Raw genomic sequence first — 26,684 nt, 5'->3', positions numbered from 1 at the left:
TTTTCATTTCTCTCTTTTTTCTTCCAACCATAGTTAACCAGAAAAAAAAAACAATTATGAACCAAAGAAAATGCCAGTTACAATTTGTGTAAATTAGAAACAGATTACTCCCACTGCCCCCCAAATAAAGATCCGCAGCAGGAGTCCCAAGCAGTGCTTCCCAACCCGGGGCTCGCAGCCGGAGCCTGTGCGGCAGGGCCTCGCGCTCACTGCGCGTACTCGGCACCCACCGGGGCCTGTGCAGAAGGGGCCTGCGCTCACTGCGCGTGTACTCGGCACCCACCGGGGCCTGTGCGGCAGGGCCTCGCGCTCACTGCGTGTACTCGGCACCCACCGGGGCCTGTGCGGCAGGGGCCTTGCGCTCACTGCGCGTGTGCTCGGCACCCACCGGGGCCTGTGCAGAAGGGGCCTGCGCTCACTGCGCGTGTACTCGGCACCCACCGGGGCCTGTGCGGCAGGGGCCTTGCGCTCACTGCGCGTGTGCTCGGCACCCACCGGGGCCTGTGCGGCAGGGGCCTGCGCTCACTGCGCGTGTACTCGGCACCCACCGGGGCCTGTGCGGAAGGGCCTCGCGCTCACTGCGCGTGTACTCGGCACCCACCGGGGCCTGTGCGGCAGGGCCTCGCGCTCACTGCGTGTACTCGGCACCCACCGGGGCCTGTGCGGCAGGGCCTCGCGCTCACTGCGTGTACTCGGCACCCACCGGGGCCTGTGCAGAAGGGGCCTGCGCTCACTGCGTGTACTCGGCACCCACCGGGGCCTGTGCAGAAGGGGCCTGCGCTCACTGCGCGTGTACTCGGCACCCACCGGGGCCTGTGCGGCAGGGCCTCGCGCTCACTGCGTGTACTCGGCACCCACCGGGGCCTGTGCGGAAGGACCTCGCGCTCACTGCGCGTGTGCTCGGCACCCACCGGGGCCTGTGCGGCAGGGGCCTGCGCTCACTGCGTGTACTCGGCACCCACCGGGGCCTGTGCAGAAGGGGCCTGCGCTCACTGCGTGTACTCGGCACCCACCGGGGCCTGTGCAGAAGGGGCCTGCGCTCACTGCGCGTGTACTCGGCACCCACCGGGGCCTGTGCGGAAGGACCTCGCGCTCACTGCGTGTACTCGGCACCCACCGGGGCCTGTGCAGAAGGGGCCTGCGCTCACTGCGTGTACTCGGCACCCACCGGGGCCTGTGCGGAAGGACCTCGCGCTCACTGCGTGTACTCGGCACCCACCGGGGCCTGTGCAGAAGGGGCCTGCGCTCACTGCGTGTACTCGGCACCCACCGGGGCCTGTGCAGAAGGGGCCTGCGCTCACTGCGCGTGTGCTCGGCACCCACCGGGGCCTGTGCGGAAGGACCTCGCGCTCACTGCGTGTACTCGGCACCCACCGGGGCCTGTGCAGAAGGGGCCTGCGCTCACTGCGTGTACTCGGCACCCACCGGAGCCTGTGCGGAAGGGGCCTGCGCTCACTGCGCGTGTACTCGGCACCCACCGGGGCCTGTGCGGCAGGGCCTCGCGCTCACTGCGTGTACTCGGCACCCACCGGGGCCTGTGCGGAAGGACCTCGCGCTCACTGCGCGTGTGCTCGGCACCCACCGGGGCCTGTGCGGCAGGGGCCTGCGCTCACTGCGTGTACTCGGCACCCACCGGGGCCTGTGCGGCAGGGCCTCGCGCTCACTGCGTGTACTCGGCACCCACCGGGGCCTGTGCGGCAGGGGCCTCGTGCTCACTGCGCGTGTGCTCGGCACCCACCGGGGCCTGTGCGGCAGGGGCCTTGCGCTCACTGCGCGTGTGCTCGGCACCCACCGGGGCCTGTGCAGAAGGGGCCTGCGCTCACTGCGCGTGTACTCGGCACCCACCGGGGCCTGTGCGGCAGGGCCTCGCGCTCACTGCGTGTACTCGGCACCCACCGGGGCCTGTGCGGAAGGAACTCGCGCTCACTGCGCGTGTGCTCGGCACCCACCGGGGCCTGTGCGGCAGGGGCCTGCGCTCACTGCGTGTACTCGGCACCCACCGGGGCCTGTGCGGCAGGGCCTCGCGCTCACTGTGCGTGTGCTCGGCACCCACCGGGGCCTGTGCAGAAGGGGCCTGCGCTCACTGCGCGTGTGCTCGGCATGGGCGAGCTGCTGTCCCACCTAGTGGTCGCGGGAGGTAGCCCATTTCAGAAACATGGGAAGGCAGGAGACATCGCAGAGTATCTCTTGCAGGGCAGAAGCCGGCTTCACTGTTACCAGTTCATCCTTTCTTCTGACTTACAGAGGCCTGGGCAGCGCCAAGGCCAAGGTGTGAGACACGGGGCGGGGTAGGGGTGGGGGGGCACCTGCCGGGCTGTGGGGGCGGGGCGCTGAGAGAGGAAGAAAGACTCATCAGATCAGGAGGCACACCTTTGAATGGTTTTCTTAAAATATTAACTATTTCAAGTCCACTGTGGAGTTCCCAGCAAACAGTGCGTGTACCCCTTAGCTCTGGTGAGTTCTCACACTTTGTCACACTGGCTGCTGATTTCTTAAGGAACAAACAGCACAGAAGCTGGCAGAGCGCCCCTCCACCCTCCCGTGACCCCTTTCTCCTCCCTGTCCAGTCCCCCGGAAAGTAACCCCCACTTCAAATTTAGTCTACCTTGAACGGTATCTAAACATTTGGTTAACGTCCTCGTGGGAATCCATGTGTTTTCATGTGTTCAAAATGCATGCTCTCACAGTCTGGAGACGGGGTCTGAAATCAGGTGTGGCAGGGCCGTGCTCTGACTTCTTTCTGGAGGTCCCCAGCAAGTCTACTCCTGCCTCCCCCGCTGCCCTCCTCGGCGTGTGTCGTCGCTGGGGGCTCCTCTCGTCATGAAGACACAGGTCACGTTGGGTTGAGAGCTGCCCTACCCCCGTGTGACCGTCCTCATATACATTCCAGCTCCATCTGCAGAGACCCCATTTCCACATTCACAGGTAGCAGGCGTTAGGACCTCAACATGCCTTTTTTGGGGACACGAGGTAACCCCCACGAGGACCATGCCCTTCCTCGGCATGCGGTGGGGCCACCGGCAGTGGGCACTCCTCTGGTAACGCCAGGCTCGGGTGTGTGCTCAGCAGGGTCCGCGCGCGGGGCGGCGGCACAGGGCACAGCGCCCGGTCTTTCTGGACGCTCGTCCCTTGCCTACCCAGAAAAGCCCGGATGCGGCTTACAAAGGACAGTTAGGACAGCAAGGGACGGTGTCTACTCAAAGGACCGAGCAGTCGCTATTTTCTGGCCTTGGACATTCATCAGAGACTGAACCCCCTGTCTCCTTAACTCTGAGCTTCCTAGCAGTGAAGGCAAAAGGGAGACATTTGCTTAGTTCCAGAAATAATTATTTTTTAAAGAAAGCATAAAAGCCTTAGATTAGTAGGGTGACCAGCTACAGTTTGTGGAAACCTCTCCGGTGTCTGTTTCCTGTAAGGACACTCCCTGAGCTAGGCAAGGAAGTCAGCACCTGGGGACCAGCTGCCTGGGGACCGGCTGAGGGTCACAGCATAGGCTCTTGTGACAGCTGAAGGCTGTCCGAGGAGGCTGACATGCTTCCTAATAATCTAATTGAACACAGGGTTTGTGTCTAGAAGTCCGGGAGTGAGGGCTTGCAGTGGAAATGTCAGCTGCTCAGTGAGCTTTGGATCTCAGGTCACTTTTAGACTGACCATGCCACGTTACTCCACCACATCCCCGTCCTGTGCCACCCCAACTTCTGCCTCTTTTCCCTCCCACGTCCTAGCTGTGTCCTGGTCCCAGTGAGTCTACCGTGAGTCTACCTGTGTCCGTTGCTCCTCCCCCTCCCCCAGCCATGGCCCATGTGGCCTCTTGCTCCCATTTCTGGATGGTGGCACCAGCCTCGGGGGGCCCCCAGCCTCCTCTGCCTTCGGAGGGACCGTCTCAGGACACAGCTCAGCGTGTCAGCCCTTCCGTAAAATTGCCAGTGGCCCTGTCCCTCCGCCTGGCCCCAGAGGACAAGTGGAGTTTGGAGTCACGCAGCCCTGCACCCTAATCCTGCCCCATATTTACTTTCTCTGAGCCTCAGTTTCCCCAACTGTAAATTAGCCAAGCTGGCTCCAGGTGCCATCAAGCTAGCACCCCACAGGCTGGCTCAGCCCTATCACATCGGTCAAGGGTGCTGGGGTGTCCTGGGCAGCTGTGCTCTGCTCTCCCCTGGCACTAACACCACATGGGGTTCAACTTCTTCCGCTTTAAGATTCTTAGGAGTGTGCCACCATGCACCCTTCTCCACGGTGTCGTGGCCAGGATCTAGGGGCTGGGGGCAGCCTGGACCGAGCTTGGTGATGCACCGTGAGCCACTGTTCTCTTCATGCAGTTAGGGGGCCAGCGCGCTGAGAACCCTCCCAGAAAGCAGAAGGTGCTTCTTATTCCATAAGATGATCACTCTTTTTAAACCCAATATGCATAATCTGATTTCAGGGGCTGAATTAGCGACATGAGAGTGACTTTAGGGAGGCAATGATAAATTTCATTCATGCCCAAAAGATTCGTCTCGGAGCGGTGACAAGCAGCAAGTCGCTGATTAGATGATTGGAAGTGGCCGCTCCAAGCTTCCTCAGTCTTAACAACACTGATGTTCTTAATTTGGGGTGGTAGATGGGATCGACAGGCATTTGACAGCCAGACCTACCAGGAACAATTATTTTAGTTAAATGTTTACCATTCAGGCATTCAGAGCTTCCAGAAATTTCTGTCGACCAATGGGCACCAGGTGCCGGGAGATCTTGGTTTCAGACATGCAAGGGGTGTGCACATGTTTGGGGAGCACACCAGGTTGCTTTGTGCAGACATTCGGTCAGAGCATAGACTAGAATCCTGGCTCCTCGGTTCATTAGCGAGAGGCCTGGAGCAGGCTCCTGCAGCTTCCTGAGCCTCAGTTTCCTCATCTCTAAAATGGGCATAATTAACCCGAGCTCAGCAGGTGCTGTGGGGACTCAGGAATGAACATCCGTGATGTGCTCAGCACAGTGCCGGGCATTTGGAGGCCAGGTAGCTGCTGGGTTTGCTCAAGCACCAGGCACCCTCAGCCGAGGCTTCGGTGTCACCTCGTCACCAGGCAGCCTGTTTTGCTCCAAGGATGGTTGAGAAAAGGGCTTAAGACTCCAGACTTAGAGGAAGCCGCTTGTTCCAGTAGGGCCTCCTGAGGCTGATGGTATTAAAATCTGGAAGCCTGGAAGGTCAGGGCGTGGGACGGGCTTTCGGCTCTTGCATAGTCCAGGAGGGACTGTTGTGCCACTGCGGTCCCAACAAATAAGTATCGAGCGTCAACTAAGTGCCGTGTGTTATGAAAGTGCTGGGGACAAAGATGAAGATGGTCTTTGGCTGCCAGGAGTTTGTTGTCTGCTGGGGGCACAGACAAGGAGAGTTCATTCTCATGCATTGTTGGCTCATGGGGTCTGAAGACCTCCAGCCGGAAGCCTGTGGGGCAGGGAGTTGGGGAAGGATGTCTGAGCTCCCCAGGTGCTTTGACCGGGGTTGCTTTAGGCAGGCCCTCTGCGGTGTTGTGGAGGGCTGGGGGGGGGGCAGCTGAGGGGACGGCCGTGTGCCATGGGTGTGTGCCAGGCATGTGAGTGCTCAGCAGGACAGGTTAGGAACCAGCAGCAGCACTGGGTGGGGTCACTTAGGAAAGGCGGATGAAATGGTGATGGTGCCTGGCGGGTGTGGCTCAGTGGTTGAGCGTTGACCCTGCACCAAGAGGTCGCCGGTTTGATTTCTGGTCAGGGCACATGCCCAGGTTGTGGGCCTGATCCCCAGTGGGGGGCATGCAGGAGGCAGTCAATTGCTGTTCTCTCTCATCGATGTTTCTATCTCTCCCTCTCCCTTTCTCTCTCTCTAAAATCAATAAAGAAAAAAAAATATATAAAAGAAATGGTGGTGGTGTTCGGAGGGTTTGTCTCATTGTCTAAGCCTCTGGGAGAAATGTAACCTAGGTATAGTTTCACATGAATTCTTTCATTCATGTTGCAGTGTGAGGTGACCAGCATGTCATTTGGAAGCCTGGCTGGACTCAAGCTCCTTCATGCCACCCTAGAGAGGGCTGCTGGCCAGGCCACCAGGTTCCCGGGGTGAGGAGTCAGAGCTGAGCTGCGACATAGGGCAGAGCCAACCTCGTACCAAACGGAAAAGCAAGAACATGACCAACTCTCCTGGGGTGTTTCTCTACCTCAGCGTTGAACTCTGCCATGTGCTGTCAAGTCCTCGGGTCAGGACACTTAGCGGTGTGGCGAGTGTTGCAGGATGGACCGCTGTGTGAGTCCCTAGGTCCTGTTCGTTCTGAACATTCTATAAGGTGCAGACTGCAAACACCTCCTGGGGGGTCCCTCCTGAGTGGGCAGGTGTGGGAAGGAGCAGAGCCCACCCACTGCTGGGATCTGGCCACAGGCAGAGCATGCAGGGAGGGGATGGGGGGCAGGGGGGAGGTAGAGGGGGAGGGGGAAGTGCGAGAGAGAAATGGAGAGACAGAGATGGATGAAGAGATAGATGGAGAGAGAAGGACAGGAAGAGAGGGAGGGAGACAGAGAGGTGGCTGGGCCGAGAGACAGAGATAGGGAGAGAGATGGAGAGACAGATAAAGAGACAGATGGAGAGATGGAGAGAAAAGGAGGGGGAGGGAGAGAGAGACAGAGTTGGAGGGAGAGAAAGGAGATAATTGCAAACCCATGACACTGTCCTTGAACTATGTGTGGGAGGTCTGACATCCTGAGTGATCCTGTCGCGGGATATGGCAACTCAGAAAGAGTTCACGTTCCCCTCTGTGAAAGGCTTTCTTCTTTGATGAACACCCCCCCTGTGCCCATGCACATGTGCACACACTTTGGGTCCACATGTGCACACACACGCACACACACACGTGCACACACCCCATGCCCGCACACACACGCGTGCGCACACATGCATACATGCATACACATCTGCACACACACACCGTGCCCACGCGCACACACGCACAACCCCCCCACATTCACACACCCACACCCACATGCACACACACACACATGCACACATGCACGTAGACACACACAGAAGACATCAAAGCCATGTCAATTTTATTTATTGTTCCAATAAAAAAAAAGAAGGAACACCTCAATATGTAAACAGTTTCCCTAACACAGCGAGTTCTTAAAGATACAGGTTTTATTCTAAAAAAATTTGGCATTGTAGTGATTTCTCAATACAAGTTTGTGCTTTTGCATTTAGCATGCGTTTGTCTCATCGTCCGTGCACAGACGTACTTGGAGTTGAGCAAAGGGAGTCATAAAAGGATCGAAAGGTGGATCAGGAGCCAAACCCGTACGCGAGCCCTGCCTGGCCTTCCTGTGCAGAAAGCCCGTGGCGCTGACTTCAGGAGCAGCCTTGGTCACTCAGCACGAGCAAAGTCGGGAGCCCTGGTGGAAGGTTTGGCAATGTGCGCTCCCTGACTTCCTTTCTGGTCATCGCTAAAGCAGCATCGCTTTAGAAAGTTCATTTTGGGCATCGTGTTGGTTAATATGTATAAATCTCTGCTGTATAACCCTTGTTTTATACAGGACATGAAGTTTACTACTAAAGGCTGTTGAAATTCCACCGTTTTTCAAAGATTCACTGAATGAGTTTTGTCAAGAAGATTTTGCTTTCTTTTTACTGAAATTATTTCATTATTCTTGTTTTTTAAATTCAGTCCTAATGACCTAAGAGCCTTTTAAGCAGCAGGGTGGGTTTGTTAATAAATGCTGCTGTGCCTCCCCTTCCTCGGCCAGTGTTCCTTAGCCGGGAACAATTTCACACCAGTTTGTAAAAAATATCAAATTCTATGCTAAGCCATGCCATCCCGACCCGGCTGGCCTTGGCCACCCCCAGACTCGCTTTGTGCCTGTCTGTCTTTGGACCCCCTTCCGTGCTGGCCCCTCAAACGGAAAGGAAGACCCTGGTCTTGGATCTTATCTCCCAAATGCCACCCGGCCTTGAGGACAGATGTCAGGACAGATGTCCCTCCCCTCCAGGAAGGCACTTGTGATTGCTCACAGGGAAGCTGACCTGTCATCCTCAAATTTCAGAACGGTTGTTCCGCCCTCTTAATTCGGTTGCCTTATTTCTGTTGCTGGAGTAAGTGAACTTCCTGTGTTGTGCCCGGGTTCTTCACCGGTAGACGGGGCCGGTATCTGCTCAAGGGCTTCTGTGCGGCTCGGGGCCCTCAGCACAGAGCTGTCCGGGTGAGGGCGGGGAGGCATGAGGTTGGAAGCCTGCTGAGGGCAGAGGAAGATGCCACTGTTTCTGAGAGCCCTCCGAAGGACCTGCCTAGGCCCTCGCCCACTGCACCGCAGGTGTCTGGGGGCCAGCACCCTGTCCAGCAAAGGTAGATGGAAAACAGTAAAACAGGGGGCATCAGCCAGCTCTCAGAATGCTTCGAGCGGCCTTCCGTCCTTGTCCGGCTCCGTCTGCTGGGGCCCGAGGCCAGGAATACGAGCGCACGCCAGCTGCCAGCACTCGAGAACTAGCTGCATGCTCCTCGAAACGAAACGTTTCACTCTCCGCAGGATGCAAGCATTTCACCACAAACTCTGTTCTTGAAAGAATTTCTGGGAACAGTGTTGAAGACCAAGTATGTGTGTGCCTTGTCTCTTTTTAGAAGACTTGTGTTTCTAGGAATGGATACTGGGACGGGAACACCAGCGTGCACCCCAGAGACACCCAGCTTGGCACCTGTCCTGGGAGAGCCACGGCTTTGTTTTGTTTAAAAAGTTCCTGACAGTATTCTGGCCAGTGTGGATCAGTGGTTAGAACATCGGCCCTCGGACCGAAGGGTCGTGGGCTCGATTCCTGGTCGAGGGCACATACCTGGGTTGCAGGTTCGATCCCCAGTCCAGGTTGGGGTCGTGGGGGAGGGGGGCAGCCAATCGATGTGTCTGTCTCACATCGATGTGTCTCTCTCCCTCCCTCCCTTCCACTCTGTCTGAAAATCAATGGAAAAATACCCTGGGTGAGGATTAACAATAACAACAAATCCCTGACAGTTCTGTGTCTTGGTGAGGATGGAACTCCCGGGTCAATAGAAACATGAATGTCTACAACATGCAACCCTCAAACTAGATTAAGATTTATCTTCAATGTCCTGGATTCAGGATCGAAAAAGACTGTTCCTGTGCACTTTTCACCTAGTGAACTTTCCAGAATGATTTTCGTCTGTCTTAGGAAATGACTCACAGACCATCCTTGTATTTTGTGGGTCATAGTAAATATTTCAGGCCTTAGTATTGTGCTGTTTTATCAGGAAAGGCAAATACAGTGGATTAGCTTTCAATTATTGCTGCAAAAGAGTGATATGGCTGAAAAAAAGCAGTTGGATTAAAATGTTATTATGTTTTAAGATTTTTTTTTTTTGCCTCCCTAGTTTTGTTCTGCTTGGTTTGGTATTTTTAGTATTTTCCCCCCTGGGGCCTAGATGGATGCTTTGGGGAGGGTAGAACTGTATTCGAGTTGAAAGCAAGTTGCCAATAACCTCTGGAGCTGATTGAGCGGTTCACAGTGAGCCGGCAGGTTGTAATCATCCAGTTGTTTTCTATCAAAGGTGCTGACTTCCCCGGGACTTTTCCTACTGTAGAGGACACCAGGGTGCGTGTCCAGTAACACCTTGTTTGTCCAGAGGCACCTAACTCACAACTCGTCTACTTGCTGTGGGGTTCATGGTAGTGGAGGTGAAGACAGAAGGACGTGGTTGCTGAGGGGGCGCTGGAGACAAGTGTGTGGGTGGCAGTGAGATTTCACTGCTATCAGTCAGCAGGGTGGGCAGTGAAGCTATTAAAAACAGCTAGGACTTAAAGCTAAACCATCCAGGGCCATTTAGTATCAGGGGTGGTGTAGACAGGAACTGATATGGTGACACCAGAACCGATCTTAGAATCACAGAATAGAGACTGTGGGATTCAAATCCTTGCTAAAAAGACAAGGAAACTTGGAACATTCGCCAAGATAGAGAATTTCTGAGCTGTATAAAACACAACTTAACAAACTTAAAATATAGAAATCATACAATGTCTGCTCTCAGACCACAATGGAATCAAACTAGAAATAAATAACAGAAAGATAGATGAAAAATCCCCAAATACTTGGATATTAACAACTTGTTTCCAAATAAGATGTAGGTCAAAGAAAAAAAAATCTCAGGAAAAATTTAAAAAGTACAAAATGAAAATGAAAATACAACTTACAAAATTTGTGGGATGCAGTAAAAGCAGTATTTAGATGGACTGAGAAAGAAGAAATAAAACTGTGTTTGTTTGCAGATGACTTGAATGTTTATGTAGAAAGTCCAAAAGAATCAACACAAAAATCCTGGAATAAGCCATTATGGCAAGGTTGCAGGATGCAAGGTTAATATACAAAAAGTGAATCGCATTCCTATATACCAGTTATAAAAAGTGGAATGTGAAATTTAAAACACGAAGACATTTATACTAGCCCCCTGCAAAATGAAATACTTAGGAATAAATCTAAATATGTACAAGATTTATATGAAAAAACTACAAAACTCTGATGAAATATAACAAAGATGAGCTAAATAGTTGGAGAGATATTCCATGCTCATGGATAAGAACACTCAATATTATCAAGACGTAGGTTCTTAACAAATTGATTTATAGCTTCAATGCAATTCCGATCAAAATCTCAGCATGTATTTTCTGGATGTCAACAAACCAATTCTAAAGTTTATATGGAGAGGCAAAAGACCCAACTCAATATTGAAGGAGAAGAACAAAGTTGGAGAATTGACACTATCCAACATCAAGACTTACTATAAAGCTACAGAAATCAGGACAGTATGATGTAGTGAAAGAATAGGCAAATGCATCAATGGAACAGGATAAGGAGCCCAGAAATAGACCCCCTGGAAATATTGTCAGCTGATCTTCGACAAAGGTTCAATACCCTGGAGCGGAGATAGTCTTTTCAACAAGTGGTGCTGGAAAATGCCAGGGGGAACACTCTGCAAAGTATCGGGTTGTCTAACCACTATGCTGTACACCTGAAACTAATGCAGAATAATATTGAATGTCAACAGTAATTGAAAAAGAGTAATAATAATAAAACAACAAATGGTGTTGGAAAAGCTATACATTAACATACAAAAAGTATAGACACAGACCTTACATCTTCACAAAAATTAATTCAAAATGGATCATAAATTTAGCTGTAAAATGCATAATGTAAAGCCCCCAGAAGGTAACATTCCAGAAAACCTAAATGACCTTGTGTATGGCAATGACTTTTTAAATACAACACAAAGGCATGATTCATGAAAGAAAGAGTTGATAAACTGGTCTTTATTAAAATCAAAATTTCTGCTCTTCAAGAGACACTGTCAATAGAATGCGAAGACATACCAAAAACTGGGAGAAAATATTTGCAAAAGACAATAAAAAGACTGCTATCCAAAATACACAAAGAGCTCTTAAAACTCAATGATAAGGGAAAAAACAACCCGATTAAAAAATGGACTAAGACCTGAACAGACACCTCACCAACGAAGATATACAGGTGGCAAACAAGCATATGAAAAGATGCTCCACTTTATGTCCTCAGGGAAATACAAATGAAAGAGCGACGAGACACCAGCGCACACCTGTCAGAATGCCCCAAATCCAGAACACTGACCCCACTGAATGCTGACCAGGACGTGGAGCAGCAGGCTCCCAGTACTGCTGGTGGGAATGCAACACGGGGCAGCCGCTCTGGAGGACAGTTTGGAAGTTTCTGACAAAACTGAACATGGTTTTATCACGTGATCCAACCTTCATGCTCCTTGGTATTTACTTGAATGAATTGAAAACACTGTCTACAAAAAAACCTGCACACGAATGTTTATAGCGGCATTATGCATCACTGCCCAAACTTGGAAGCAGCCAAGATGCCTTGAGCAGGTGAACGGGTCAATCAGCTGTGGTGCATCCAGACAATGGAATATTATTCAGCCCTAAAAGTAAAGGAGCTGTCAAGCCATGACAAGACACGGAGGAACTTTAAATCCATATGACTAAATGAACAAAACCGAATCTGGAAAGGCTACACACTGCATGATTCCAACTACATGACATTGTGGAAAAGGCGAAGCTGTGGTGAGAGAAAAGAGATCAATGTTTGACAAGGGTTAGGGGGAGAGGGAGCTGGATGGGCAGAGCCCGGAAGCTGTTTAGGGCAGTGAAGCTATCCTGCATTCCTTGTGTTCTATAATGGTGAATGCATTTCATTATACATTTGTCAAAACTCACAGAATGTACGCCACCAAGAGTGAGCCCCAGTGCACACTGTGGACTTTGGGTGATGACGGTGAGTTCAGTGTCGGTCATCGGTTGTAACAACTGCACCATCTGGTGTTGATAATGGGAGGCTGTGCATGCGTGGAGCAGGGTGTCGGGGGAAATCTCTGTACTTTCTACTCAATTTTCCTGTGAACTTAAAACTTCTCGAAAACAACTAAGTGTATTGATTAAAAAAAGAGGAGAAAACTTTCAGCAGGCCAGTGATTTATCCAAGACCACACAGCTCATCTGGGGATGGAGCCCATCTTGGACTGAACCCAGTTTCCTACAGAGCCATGAAAGACGGCTCCTTTAGGACCCCTTGCCCGAGGGTGAGGGAAGCGTGTGGGACATTCGAGAGAGGGTACCACAGTGATAGTGTGGGGGAAGTCACTGTTAGTCTTAAGGCTTTGGTTTTCTGGAGGTTCTCACATGTGGACCAGCTCATACCTACCCAGGACAAGTGTGTGCGTGCGTGTGTGTGTGTGTGTGTGTGTGTAGGGGGGCGGGGTTCAGAGGGGAAGGCGCTGCATTTGTTAGTTGACGTGTTAATTACGAAGGACTGGAACACTACCACAGCATTACATAGTGTTCACAGGAGTCTTCTTTCCTTTAGAAAAGGGGGGAAAAGCCTCTGTGAAGATGCAAATGGAGAGGAACCATGTCTTGTTGATGCCTGTGGTAACAGAATTAGAAAATAAGAGGGAAGTAAACCTCCCAGTGCGGTTGTTGGGTTGTGCAAAGTTTCAATGACTCCCTAATGCCCCAGGGGACACAACCAGCTGCCCAGGGAGGCTGCAAACTTTGGGATCTCCTCTGGCCTGACCTGCGCAGTGTGGCCGAGACTCAGGGACTGGAACACTGATACCCTCTCTGAAAGCAGGTCGTGATATTAAGCACCGCCCCGTTCCAGGTTTCCCTGAGGTCGGTGTCCTGTGGGATTGCTGCAGAGCTGTTCCCGGCCAGCAGAGGTCCTTCCTGCCTGGTTCGGGGGCCACGTGGAATTCAGCTCCGGCAGCGCAGTGCTGAATTCTTCCCCACCCTTTATGCAGCGTCAGGGAGTCTGGTCTCGGGTCAGAGCCAGGGGGAAAAGGGCCAGTTCACGCAGAAATACTGTTCTCAAGACTTTGCATCCTGGAAGCAAACACGAACATCTCTGATTTGAAATCAGGTTTTTAAGAAAGAATTTGTAAGTAAAAAAAAAAAAATCGCTCTTATTTGTAGTTAGGTTTATTCTAGGAACACTGTTTATTTGTTCTGGTCAATCATCTTTTAGGCAGTTTATTTAATGAAGGCAGCTGTTTGGACATGCCCTACATCAGATAATGGGAATTTAGTTTTGGAATCTTTTTTTAAAGGCGAATATGATTTGGATGTGGAGCTAATGACTTAGAGAATAGTTTTTTGTAGGAGCAGTTTGGCCACCTAAGTACATGCTGTCATAGGAAGAAATGATAGGAATATCCTACACTTGGCATGCTGAATAAGTACCTTTTTGCCTGGGCACTGCCCATACCACCTAGGTTCCCCCCAGGTCTGCAGGTAGGGTAGGCCTCTGCCCGTTCTCCTCAGACCCCACGGAGAAAGGTCCAGACGATAGGCTGCAGGTTGCCATGGCAGCAGCCACCATGTCCTGGGTAACCAGGCACTACGTGGGTGCTAGGTTTTCCCCCAGAGCACAGTCTGTGCAGACAGTGGGGGAGGAAAGACCTCTTTGCCGACACAGGCAGATATTTGGGTCATCAGCTCGGAATCCTGTAACATGTGATAGTTCACCGTTGTCCCTAGGTGGCTCTCATTTTAGATGTGGACCCACTGGGGAGAAGAAAGGTATTCGGGGCCATCTTTGGCAAGCTGACTAGCCTACTCAGGTGTTGCAAGGGACAAGAAGATTCCCCTGGAGAGTCTGGCTGGCCTTTGACGCAAGACCTTCCTGACCCTGTGCTGAGTTATGGGCTAATGTCATAACGCTCAGCCACCACTTGTGGGCTCTCCAGGTCTATGGGGCAGGAACAAACTCTTTTACACTGTTGATCTCAGGTGGTCAGACTGTGGACACATTATATGCTCAATTAAAACTGGCGGTGGACAAGTGAAAGTGAGAGATAGGAATAGCCCCAACAACAGGTTCTTGGCTGCTGCTCAAGGACGGAGTGAGCGCTCAGAAAGAGGTGCCAGGAAAGGTGACTCGGCGGTGAGCAGAGGGAGGAGGTTCAGAAAGGGGAGCGGGGTAGAATGCTTGGAGGATGAACTACAGTGACCCGAAGGCCATGTGGTACCTGGGACATAATCAGTTGTGTCTCCAAGTTGCAACCCAGAGCTCCCTGCAAATAAAGAGAAGACTTGACCACACTCTCTCATGTGGAGGCTCTGTCAGAGGACAGGGAGGGGATGTGACATTTCCTGACTAGGGTGGCATTTGTTTGGTGGTTGGGTGGGTTTACAAAGAGGGAGCCGGGCCAGACCATCTAGGGAGATGGCTGGGATCACCCGATGAGCCAGCCGAGTTTGTTCTCGTGGCATCATGATACCAAAATGTGAACATTCCTAGAGCTTCAAGAATTAGACACGGGAAGGGGAAAAATGAGAACCCTTTTGAACTTTCTCACACTCCAGTTACGCAGTAGCGTTGTTTGATTTTAACTTACAAACGGGAGGGCCACCCCTGTGCACAGGTGATCCAGAAGGTCTACTTTAGTTCCTCTAGGGAGAGTCATCATCCTGACACGGGTGGGTGCCCTGCGGGGCTGAGAGTGCTGGCCGAGAGAAGCTGGAAGGACACAGGGTTCCTGGAAGGACATCCAGTGTGCGTGTGCGTGTTTGTCTAGATGGGCAGGAAACAGACCTGGAAGGAGAGGAGGCCCACTAGAGAGGTGGGCATGGCCAGGGCTTCTGGGCTACCCAAGGCTGGGCCAAGGGAGGGCATAGCTCCTACCCTCTCCCACGGACAGCAATGACGAGAGCTCATGCCAGGATGGCACCTGCTGTGGCCGCATCTGGGAGCAGTGCGCCTTCTCCTTCTCTAGAAGGCTGGCCCAGGACCCAGAGGTTCTGATCGCACACTGCTGATGGGAGCCAGCTGACCCAGTTCTGCTAGCGGTGAACAGTGGTGAGAGACCCGGCATTTGTATTCTCCACTGGGCTGTGAGCTGGGCCTGGGGTTTTAGTGGCCAAGGAGGCCTGATCTTCTGCTCCTGGGCTGTCTTGCTCCTTTGGACAGATGTTTCATGATTTCTGTGGGGATTTTAGGATGATGTGTTACACGTCTATTTCACTAGTGCCTGATAATTACATTGCCTGAGAAAAACAGCCCTTTATATGCTTATTAAGGATTGGCTGGTTGATATCACAGTATTCAACTGAAATTGAACACAGGGCCTTACTCTGAAAATGCTCAATTTCGTTTGTCAGTAGGAACATTTCATTCTCTGAAATCAAGATCTGTTGCTTATGTGGTCACAGCTCTCTGGCCAACCACAGAGCACGTTAGGAGTCATGCCGATGGGGGTAGGGTAGTATCTCAAAATAAGTCTATAAGTCCCATTTTCATTGGTGATCAATCTCCATCACTTAGGCACGTTGAGGACCACACTGAACTGACCTTGTGTGTCTTCAATTATTCTCCCCCCGCCCCCCACTTCCCCAGGACATTGGATTAGGTGGATGTAGGAAGCTTTCTTTTACCAAGGCAATGAGGCCAAGTCAAGTTGGACTCCTTTTACATTTATTTAAGTTTGATGTCATTGAACTTCGAGAATGTCCCCGCCCGCTTAGTTATCGAACTGCTCCCGACCGCTGCAGGCTGCAAGCTTTCTGCGTGACCCACGCTGCAGACATCATCACCTAGCTAGTGTCAGACCCGGGACAAAATCCATCTCAACCTCCATCATTCATCTGCCGGCAATACAACATCACCATGATTTGCTACACATTTTTTCTCTCTTATGTAGTTTCTAGGAAAGCACTTATAAGAAAACGTGATGTCTTTTTCAATAGAAAGAAAGAGGTAAAGAAAACCCGAGCTTGGTTGACCCGGTGGCTCTGGAAGCCCTTTCTCCGAGTGCGAGAAGTTCAGCTGGGCGGTGCTAAAGAATGCCATTGAGTCTCGACTTTTCGCAAAACCCCATTGTCTGGATTGCTTCCGTCCAATAGGGCTGTAATTGCCAATATCTCCTGCTACAGACTCAGAGGCAGCAGGCGGCCCAGTAATAATGCCTTATAACTCGTTTCTCATTCAGCTCTTTTCAAAGAACCTGTTGGGTTTCTAAGAGAAGCACGTAATTCTTTATTTTGCATGTTAAGCTTTTAGCTGAGCTACCAAAGGGGCCAGAACTAGTACGATGAACCCCAACAGTAGCTCAAGGGTCATCGTATCATGTTCACCTGCAGGCGGAGGAAACCGGCAGGGAGACGCAGGGACAGCTCAGGAGTGTGTTTAGTCCTCCTGCAGGAGGGGACGGTGGGGGGAGCTGGGAGGTGCAGGCCCTGCTCACCCCGCTGAGCAGTGTTGGGGCCCAGCTACAAGGTCAGTGCTTGTGGGCACCGGCGAAGCTCCGGCTCAGTCCCTGGCCTGGGAGCTGCCACCCCTTGTTGTTCAGTCATCAGTAGCTTTGGCCCCTCACTTTCCGGGTTGGCTGCTGAATCCTGGCTGGCTGTCTCCCCTATTTACCACTCTGGGGGCTGGCGATGAAAAGGCAGATGTCTTCCTTTGAGACCTGACTCTGTGCTAGGCTCTCGCAGTCCTCTGAGGCAGCTGTCCCGCTGACCACAAGATGTGTTACTGTTTTTCTTTGAACAGACCTGGGAGTGACTGTAATAGATTTATACTGGAAAAGAACATCATTGTTCTAAGTTGTCCAGGAATCTCTTAATGCTACAGCATAATACTTAATAATTAATAGTGCTTAATGGTACTAATGGCATTTGGTGGTGCGGTGCAGTGGGCAGCACACTTTCCCTGCAGAGGGCCGGTAGTAAATGTTTCAGCCTTCTGGCCGCGTGGGCTCAGCTCTGCTGGTGTCCTGCGTAAGCAGTAAGTGTACCTGTGTTCCAGTACGGCTCTGTTGTGGACACTGAAATTAGGAGTTCCTGTCACCTTCACATGTCAGAAAAGACCCTTTCGTTTTGTTTCTCCCAACACTTTCAAAATGTAAAATCATTCCTAGCTTGCGAGGGTTCCAAAAACAGGCAGTGGGCCAGACACCATGAGCAGATCTGGTTGGCCGACCCTTTCATAGTAAAAACAGCCCAGGGCTGGAGCCTCAGCCTCTGGATTGGAGACCAGGATCCATGATGTACAGGCCTTGTGGCCGCAGAGAAGTGACCCAGTTGGCCCAAACCCTGGATTTCCACTTATAAAATGTAAATATGTAAATGATAAAACTCAAGCTCTCCTGATGGGTTAGAATTGATGAAATAACTTGTGTAAATGCTCTGAGTGCTTCTGACACCACACATGGCAGGGCGTACTACTGTTTTGCGGTTAAATTGTACATGCTGTGCTTTGTCAGCATCTCATAGCAGCCCGACCGAGTTGCGACTTCTAGATGACATGTTTCATCAGAAACTCTCTGAGACATCAGGGGCGGAAACAGTAGGAAGAGGTTCATCTTACTCCATTTTAAATTAAAGGATAACATTTCCTTAAATATAGGTTGTCCATAAAGTCTAGAAACAAGATAATATTATTATCAGTGAATCATCTATTATGTCGATGGTGCCTGTGTTTTTCGACTCTATAGCCATCCACTGATAGGAACTCACAGAAGAGAAAATTTATCATATCCATAGACATTTAATTTTCAACTACCCTTTTGACTCAGCGTTGTGAATCACACAGAGTATCACCCAGAAAGAAAGACTGAAAACTAGTCAGACGAATGGCCAGCTGTCTTGGGAAGAACTACGAATATTTAAAATTTCTAAGAAATCCTGGATCACTCAGCTAATCAAATGATTTCACATTCTTTCAGCAGTTCGAGTAGTTTCCTAACAGCGTTTTTATAGTCTTGTTCTCTGCCTACCAGCTCCAGCCTTTATAAACAGTCTCTGAACATCCCTCAGACACCTGCTTAAATCTAAATAAAAAAATGCAAAGGGGAAAAAGTAAGAAACTGAAATGTAAGAACATGTAGGGAGGTTGCTTTGGAGACTTCAAAATTTAGGCTTTATATCAAGTCATAAACATTTTTAAAATTAGAACACAACGAAAAATAGACATTTAGAGCCCTACCTTGTTTAAACCCGGAAGAGAAAATTGTGCTTAAGAGACAGTAGCTGGATTTCTGTTAGGGAACATAAATTACAGAACTAAACAAGCCAACCTGGAACTGGAGGACGGGGAAAGAGCAGAGAGGTACCGATGAAGGATGGGGGCGGGGCACAGACAGTTTCTTCTCATGGACACAGGTGGCAGGGATTTCAAGGAACAGCAAAGCAGTGGCCCAACATTACTGCAAAGCCATGAACAACTGTATCAGTTACGTAAAGTGGACCATAAATGAATAGGTGCTCTTCCAGTTAGAAGGCATGTTGGGGAAGGTGGAAGTGAGAATCGGAGAGTCTCAGCTGCCCTTGGGGCCATGCTTTGAAGTAAATCTGCGCTTTTCTCCAGATTGGGGTCAACTAGAGCAAATTGTAACCCTTTAGCTCCAAGTGCTTATCTAGCTAATGGATCCCATCATGGTTTTATGGAAAAGAGACTCCAGTACACTCACCAAACAGACCAAAATACCAAATTGAGAGTGATTCTTATTATTATGGGTACTGTTGCATGAAAACAGGCTTATTTATTTTCATAGCACTTGGTTTGCTAACAAAATGATTGGGTGAATGGGGACGGGATATGGAATATGGGGACTGGACATCGTGGGGGCATCTTTGTTGATCTGTCTTAATGAAAAACACCATTAAATACTTGCTGCTTAGAAAATTCAGTCTTAATGAGCTTCTTTCAGTTCCAAATTTTAACAGTTGACACAAAATACACTGTTAAACTGTGTTATCAATAATTATAGAAAAATAGACATGTTTGAGTGGGGCATTCTAGTAAAAGGTTCTCCTGGAACATCCTCATTTAAAGATTCAGAGGCTCACATTACAAAAACAAGATTTGGTTCATGTTCTGTCTCCAACTACATTGACACTAAAGACAGTGGATAGGGAGGGCCTCACCCCCCAAGTGCCCTGTCACAGGTACAGAACTGACGTGTGCGTGACCACAGGGTTGTCAAGGCTCTTTGTTCAGTTGTGCTACAGGGCCCTGAGCTGCTGTTCCAACCAGACAACAGGGTGTGTGTTGTCCTTTAAGCCTTAGTAACTGATGTGAAAAGGCCCAGGGAGTCTTCAAGAGCTAAATGAGCAGACTGTTCGCAACCCCTGCTTGACTTTGCTTTGTGCTACCGTGCCAAGCCCTGCCCCTCTGGTGATGCTGCAAGGTCAGCGCCCTCGAGTCAAGAGCGCCCTTCATAAGGCTACATGGAGGTAAGGCCACAGTACCTCCCCACAGCCTGGCAGGAAGTGTATGGGGCTCCTCCTCCTCTTTTACTGCAACCTCCTCCTTCGAGTGTGGAATGAATCAATGATTCAACAGATGCTCAATGCAAAAAGTGAAATGTTGGCAAACAGGAAAGGGCTATGGCCAACAGTTTTGTTTTCCATAAAGTCAGTGTCATGAAGCAGTTGTCCTGATGCAAAGTCTTGGGAGTGGGAGGAGAGAGACCCATGGGAGCCACTTTCCTTATCTCTGCAACACGCTTTTTAGTAGACAAGGTCCCCAAACTACGGCGAAGGCCTGTGCAATCTGGTCAGGGAAAGCAAGGTCAACAGGGAGGGCCGCTAGTTTGAGTTCTTTGACCTCCATGGTGCAAAGCCTCAAACTGAGCACGGCTGTAGAAGCTGAAAATAAACTTGAATCCAGTTCATGGATATTTATGATGGGCGACTGCGTTAGGGAACAGTTTAAAATTGCAAAATGAATGTGAAAGAATCTGTTATGGTGCAAAATTTCCACCTGCCCTTGAGGTTTTGTCTAGGATTCTCTTTCTTTTCTTTGAAAAATTTTTTTATGTTGAAATTTAGACTTTCAGTACCGAATACTTTTCTCCTCCTTCCCTCCCTTCTTTCTCTCCTTGCCTCCCTTTCTTTCTTTCTACACTTATCTTTGCAGATTAAAATGAGTTAAGGCTGCAGTTTTTTTGTTGTCTATTGATTGAGAGACACTTTGGATTTGATTTCTAACCTGTGGCATACTCTTGAGAGATTTCTTAGTCACTAAGATTGTTGATGTAATCTTTGAATGTTGAACTCTGGTCATGTCATAAAAATAAAAGAATAGGAATAAATAACAATGTAAGAAGCCAATGGATAAGCCCTTGGGTCAGGAAGAGTGCCAGATAAAGTCAGTGTGTAAGGTCAATGATGCAACAAGCCTTCATGAAATTCACGGCTTTAGACCCAACCATCTTCTGCTCACTTGCCATAGCTCACGGTAATAGTCTGCAGTTCCTCATGATTACAGAATGGAACAGCTGGAGAATCAATGGTTTTGCAGAAGAGTTTTCCAAACTATTGTACTACAAAGGGCGAGTGCTCATGTGAAAAGCATAAGCACGTCATTGGTGACATGCCAGAGAATGTCCTCCTGGAATTCTTCCTCCGGCTAGTCAGTGAGGCCTTTGTTATCTTAAAAGAGAGACCTCAGTTTGTAAACATTTCACAGTATATCAGTGTGTTAGTGGTGGGTTTTGCCATCTACTGGACCTCCTGATGTCTCCCAGACCTATGGCTTATTAGATTCAGTGAAAGAATCAGCGAGGGCACAGTGAGGTACCCAGATGGGCTGCCAGTCTGGGACACAGAACAAAGGTCATGCACTAAAGGGCCAGCAGTCAATGGGACCAAAGAAATTCAGAAAACAAAGACATCAGAACAGAAATGCCTACTGTATGTTGAGAATCTTTTTCTTTTTCTTTTTTTTTTTACATCTTATTTCTAAAGTTATATATCTAAACCTACACTAATTATATATCTATATACATTATTTAGAAGTTGTGTTCTGCAGTACTTTTGTACATGCTGTATTTTATTACTAACTGCAAAAGAAAATAATTACATAAGGCATATATATGTACAGTGTTTGTCTTTACCTCACCTGGGCCCTCTACCTGCAATGCCTCCATGGGGCAAGCTCCTCGCCCTGAAGATGAAATGTGTCAGGATCTATAAAAGTGAGGGCTATGCTCTGTGTCTCACTGCAGGGAGAATAGGCACCGGAGACCTAATGTGTATCCCAGGTCACATCTTTGATGTATTCTTTTGAGTGACTTGGTCTTGTTCAGCACATGCAGGTAAGTAGCTTATACCTCTAGGAGTTGGGTGTGTGGTATTTAGGGAGGAGATAGCCTTGGGCAACCAATGGGGCACCTTGCACCTTAACCAAATCCGTGTCTACCTCGTCAGTCTGAGTAACTGAGAGAGGGCAGGTAGATATTTTACACCTTGAAGATTTGTTTCCTGTTAATGCCAAAATTAAATATAAATAAAGGAAGAACAAAGTAAGAAAGACAGAAAGCACGAGGATGAGAGACAAAAAGAGGTTGAGGGGACAGGAGCATTGGTGGCCCGGCCAGGGGAAATGTTGGGGGGGACAGGAGCAGGGGCGGCCCGGCCAGGGGAGAGGCTGGGGGGACAGGAGCGGGGGCGGCCCGGCCAGGGGAGAGGCTGGGGGGATAGGAGCAGGGGCAGCCCGGCCAGGGGAGAGGCTGGGGGGACAGGAGCAGGGGCGGCCCGGCCAGGGGAGAGGCTGGGGCGACAGGAGCAGGGGCGGCCCGGCTAGGGGAAATGTTGGGGGGACAGGAGCAGGGGTAGCCTGGCCAGGGGAGAGGCTAGGGGGACAGGAGCAGGGGCGGTCTGGCCAGGGGAGAGGCTGGGGGGACAGAAGCAGGGGCGGCCCGGCCAGGGGAGAGGCTGGGGAGGGGACCCGGCCAGGGGAGAGGCTGGGGGGACAGGAGCAGGGGCAGCCCGGCCAGGGGAGAGGCTGGGGCGACAGGAGCAGGGCGGCCCGGCCAGGGGAGAGGCTGGGGAGGGGCCCGGCCAGGGGACTACACTTTGGACTCGTTCTCGAGGTTGGCCACGTCACCGTTCCTCTCCGTTTGCTCCTCGAGGTTCTTTTCTTCCTCTTCGGTCTCCAGTTCTGCATGTTGGTTGAGTTTGCTGGACACAGACCAACTGAGGGGCAGCTCTGCCCTGCTGGCCAGCTCAGCCAGCTCTTTGGCACTGAGGGAGGGAGTGCTGGTCTCATAGGTCTCGTGGAAGCTGTTGTAGTCGACTTCGTAGAACCCGTCCTCCAGCGTTAGGACCGGGGTGAACCGGTAGCCCCACAGGATCTCACTGGTGATGTAGGAGCTCCGGGCTTGGCATGTCATCCCTGCAGAGAGAAGAGCGGAGGCTTTAGTATGTGTGGGTGTGGGCCCTCGGGGAGCTGGGCAGGGCTGCTGCCTGCAGCTGTTCCGACTGTGACCTGCATAGTGTGTCACAACCAAGGAGGAATTGTCCATGTTGTAGACACATGCCAGCATGCACAAGAGCGTGGGGCGCAGAGTCTAGACTCCCAGTGGAGTTCAGGGAGCAAGGGAAGAGTCTGGCTCCCATCAAGCCATACTTGCCAGGCCGCGCACAGACACAGGGCATAGGTGCCCGGGCACACAGGTGCACACTCATGTGCTTGTGCCTCGTGCACCTTCTGCTCTGGGCGAGCCCTGAGGTCATGGCTCTGACTTCCCACCACTGTGCCTGAGAAGGATTTGAACAGCTGGGTAATTATGCATTCGCAGCATGTATTTGTTGGTTATATACCTCCACATGCATTTTCCTTCCTCCTTCCTCACAGTGCCCAGAATTTTATATACTCCCCTCGTCTGTAGCCCATGAACTTTGAGCTTCTGCTTGGCTTAAGCTTATATTTCATTTCCTTGGCCACAGTCATTGGTTCCGGAAGGCACATGAGGACTTAAGAGTGTGTTCAGGATGAACTGGGAGATCATTGCGTAAGGCAATGGACAGAAGGGGGCTGTCCCCCATGACTGAGAACCACGGCACATACAGCCCTGATGTGCTGGTGGCCATATTAGGACTGGGAGCAGGTGCCTCTTCTGTCCATGGACTTGGCATTGTGAAAGGCAACAAACACTATGATTGTTCAAACCTAGTTGTCGCCAGTATCCCAAAACAACCCGTCTATCTCACTACCCACCAATGGGCTGGGATGAGTCACCATCCCCAGACAGACTCCTGGGGTTCAGGCATGGGTCCATTGATCTGCCAACTAGACCAAAACTAAGTAGAGATTAATATATTCATTTATTCAACAAGAATTTATTGAATGTAGTGAATGCCGTTATAGTGGCAGCCTCTGACTTGGTGATGGGGATTTAATGGTAAGTCCTTGACCTCAGAGAGTCCACCATCCAGTGGAAGGCTGCAGTCGGTCTACCAACCCAACACCACTGACGGTACATTCTCATTCAACTTGAATGAATGAATGAGTGAGTGAACGAGCTTTCCATGATCGCTGGGACAGTTCAGGGTGATGGGCCCACATTCTCCTGAAGGGCATAGGACCTTACAACCAACCCCTCCCGCAAACTCCAGTTCCCCTTCGAAGCTGGTCTTGATAGTCATTTCGATCTACTGTTTCTTTTATAAAAATGCTGATTTTGAGGGGGTTGGGAAGGAGATAGTAGAAATTTTCTCCAGGTCTAGAGCCATGCAGGGATGATGGCAGACACCCTAAGGATAAGTCTGACCCGAATGCTGAGGTCCAGGGCATGGGGAAAACCCATGGGCCTCGTTGCCCTCGCTGGGGGTCAAGGAGACGTTACTGTAGAGATTACTCCTGGATTTTCCTGGAGGGACACATGGACATGCAGAGAGAAAGTAGTTTGGAATGTTAATGGACATCGTCTTATCCTGATGACCCAGGTTCCTGTGGGTCTTCCCGCCCACCAATCAGTGCTTTCCATGGCTTCCGGGGGTGGGCGGAGAACCTGGACCAGAGGGGCCAGCTCGCAGCTCGACCTGGCCGTACACACCGAGTGCAGAGTGGCAACCGTCGCCTGGCAACCTGCGTTTATTTGCAAGAGCACAGTTTTGTTGAGGGTCACTAAAGAGGCTTTGGGAACCCCAGAAGTCACAGCTCTGAGAACTGAAGTGTTCCTGCACCAGGAACGTAGAGAGCAGGGGGTGCTGGGGGTGTGTGACGAGGTTTCCAAGACGGGGCTCGGAGCCTCCGGCCCTGGCCTGCCCTAGGTGTGGACGTGGGACCGAGATAAAGGAGCTCCAGAGTCTGAGGGGGACTGGAGACTGTCAGGGACTGGAGGCCCTTTTTTGGTGGAGTGTGAGTGTGAGTGTGTGTGTTCTGTGTGCGCGAGTATGACTGTGAGTGTGTGATAGAGTGTGTGACTGTGATACTGTGTCAGAGAGAGAGCCTGAGTGTGAGTGTGTGTCCGAGAGAGAAGGTGAGGCACAGGTAGGTACAATGGAACGTTAAAGGTCTTGTTCACATATAGAGTGATCTTCAGTTATCAATCAACCGATTCCTGGCCTCCGAAAGCTTTCCCTGATCCTTAGTGATGACTGAGGAGCTCCCATTGGCCCTGACGCACTGGCGACTTGTGATCATGACCTAGAGCCGGCCTGCCGGGCGGGGGAGGAAGAAGCCGAGCTGGACCTGTGGCCGGGCTGTCCCCGGGCAGTGCTGGGAGGACAAGACAATCCAGAGGGGCAGCCTCCCTGGTTCTGGCCCCTGGGGCGTCCCCACTTCCTCCCTGTTTCTGCAGTTGGCTGCACCACTCCGACTCAGGCGTGGGTCTCTGTCACACGTGCACACACGCACACAGCCCTGGAGGACTGCAGAGGGCGCACCACCACCTTCATCACCCGGACTCCTCTCTGTTCCTGAGGCACGGGGGGAGCCCTCGGGGGACCCCAGGACTTAGGGATTTTGCTGGTGATGACCACCATTGTGGCACTGGCTGACGGGTGGCGGGGGCAGGCACACGCACACATTACATCAGTGACGGCGAGATGGCACCTGGGGCTCAGCTTGACATGGCTGTGCCCTCCCCACTCCTGGCCCCAAGGACCCCACTGGATGGTAAGCGATGGGACAGGAGAGAACAGGTGTGTCCTGGGGGCTTCATTTGTGCTCCTGCTCTGGCCCCACAAACCTTAGGGGGCTGGGCAGCTCTTCGGAGCCGGGATTCTCAGATGGGCAGGGTCTGCCTCACTGACCCCCTTCTCTGTTCGCAGCAGGGGAGCCTGCCCGAGCTGAGGGAGCATAGTGCCTTCTCCTTTGCCCACGGGGCTGGGAGCCTGTTGGGGTGACCATAATGAACCGGGGCCACCCGTAACTCTCTGGATTTGGTGAAGATCATTCTTTTCTAGTTTTGCATTATTTTTCCTGGTGAAAAGACAGAGGAAGTGGCTGTTTCCTGTAAGTGACCGTCCAGGCACCATGGGAAAGGCCCCGCCCTGTGAAGGTGCAGCTTCTGGGGGGACAGCTCCCTTGAAACCCGGGTTTGATGACAGAGTCTTTCCTGTGATTATTTTTCAATCTGGCAAAGGGGTGGGTGGGGATTTGAACCCAGATCTGGTGGCAGTCCAAGTTCATCACGCCCGGTGGTACTGGACTGACTGTCCTGTGACTCACTTGTGTACAGGTTTTCTCTGAAAAGGAGGCCCCTGCTCCAGCAGGTGTTCCCCGCTTACTTAATTAGGCCCAGAGCAGGGCGGGGACAGTGGGCGTGGCTGTCCACCCCGCAGACCCAATGAGCTGGTCTCACAGCGTGACTGAGACACTCCTTTAGGGGTTAAGTGGAACATAAAAGTGAGATCAGAGCATCGCAAGCGTATGGCGGGAACGCACAGTGAGCTAGACCAAGAGATCGCGGTCCCTGAAGGGCCCCTGACGACAAACACGGGTGGCGGTTGGCGTGGATGAGAAACGAGATGGGCAATGCCTTGGCACGTGTGCGGGCCCTGCGGAACCGCGGCTGCGCGGCCACTGGGAATCGTCTGAGTGTCTGCAGCGCGGGGGCTGGGGAAGTGCTGTTCGCTGACTGTGCAGCAGGACGGAGTCTGCCCGTGTGCCACTCGCGAGGGTTCAAGAAGCTCCACAGAAGCGGGTGGTGGGGGAGAGTTTATTTTTTGCTTGTCTGCAGAATGGATGCAAAGAGAAGACGCATTCCAGCACTGTGCTCATTCATGGGGCACCCCGGTGATGGAGTCCGAGATGGAAGGGGAAGGGTACTGATGCCGAGAATTCTCTGGGGCCGGAAGGGACTTTGGAGGCGACCCCACTCCTCCTGTTACAGATGGGGAAACAGAGGCAGTGTCCGCTTGTCCCAGAC

General features: G+C 51.3%; 1 protein-coding gene across 1 annotated transcript in view; it reads right to left on the bottom strand.

Annotated features, from left to right (window-relative positions):
• Positions 1–22,376: 22,376 nt before the first annotated feature.
• The window catches only part of KCNJ6 (potassium inwardly rectifying channel subfamily J member 6), a 192,145-nt gene continuing 187,837 nt past the window's right edge, over positions 22,377–26,684 (bottom strand). Inside the window, exon 4 of the mRNA XM_036243632.1 lies at positions 22,377–22,702. Coding sequence (XP_036099525.1) covers positions 22,377–22,702 — 326 coding nt within the window. The remainder of the gene's footprint in view (positions 22,703–26,684) is intronic.

Source organism: Molossus molossus, unplaced genomic scaffold (assembly GCF_014108415.1).
Source record: "Molossus molossus isolate mMolMol1 unplaced genomic scaffold, mMolMol1.p scaffold_m16_p_5, whole genome shotgun sequence".
Taxonomy (NCBI): Eukaryota; Metazoa; Chordata; class Mammalia; order Chiroptera; family Molossidae; genus Molossus; species Molossus molossus.
This window is presented reverse-complemented; position numbering and strand designations above follow the sequence as displayed.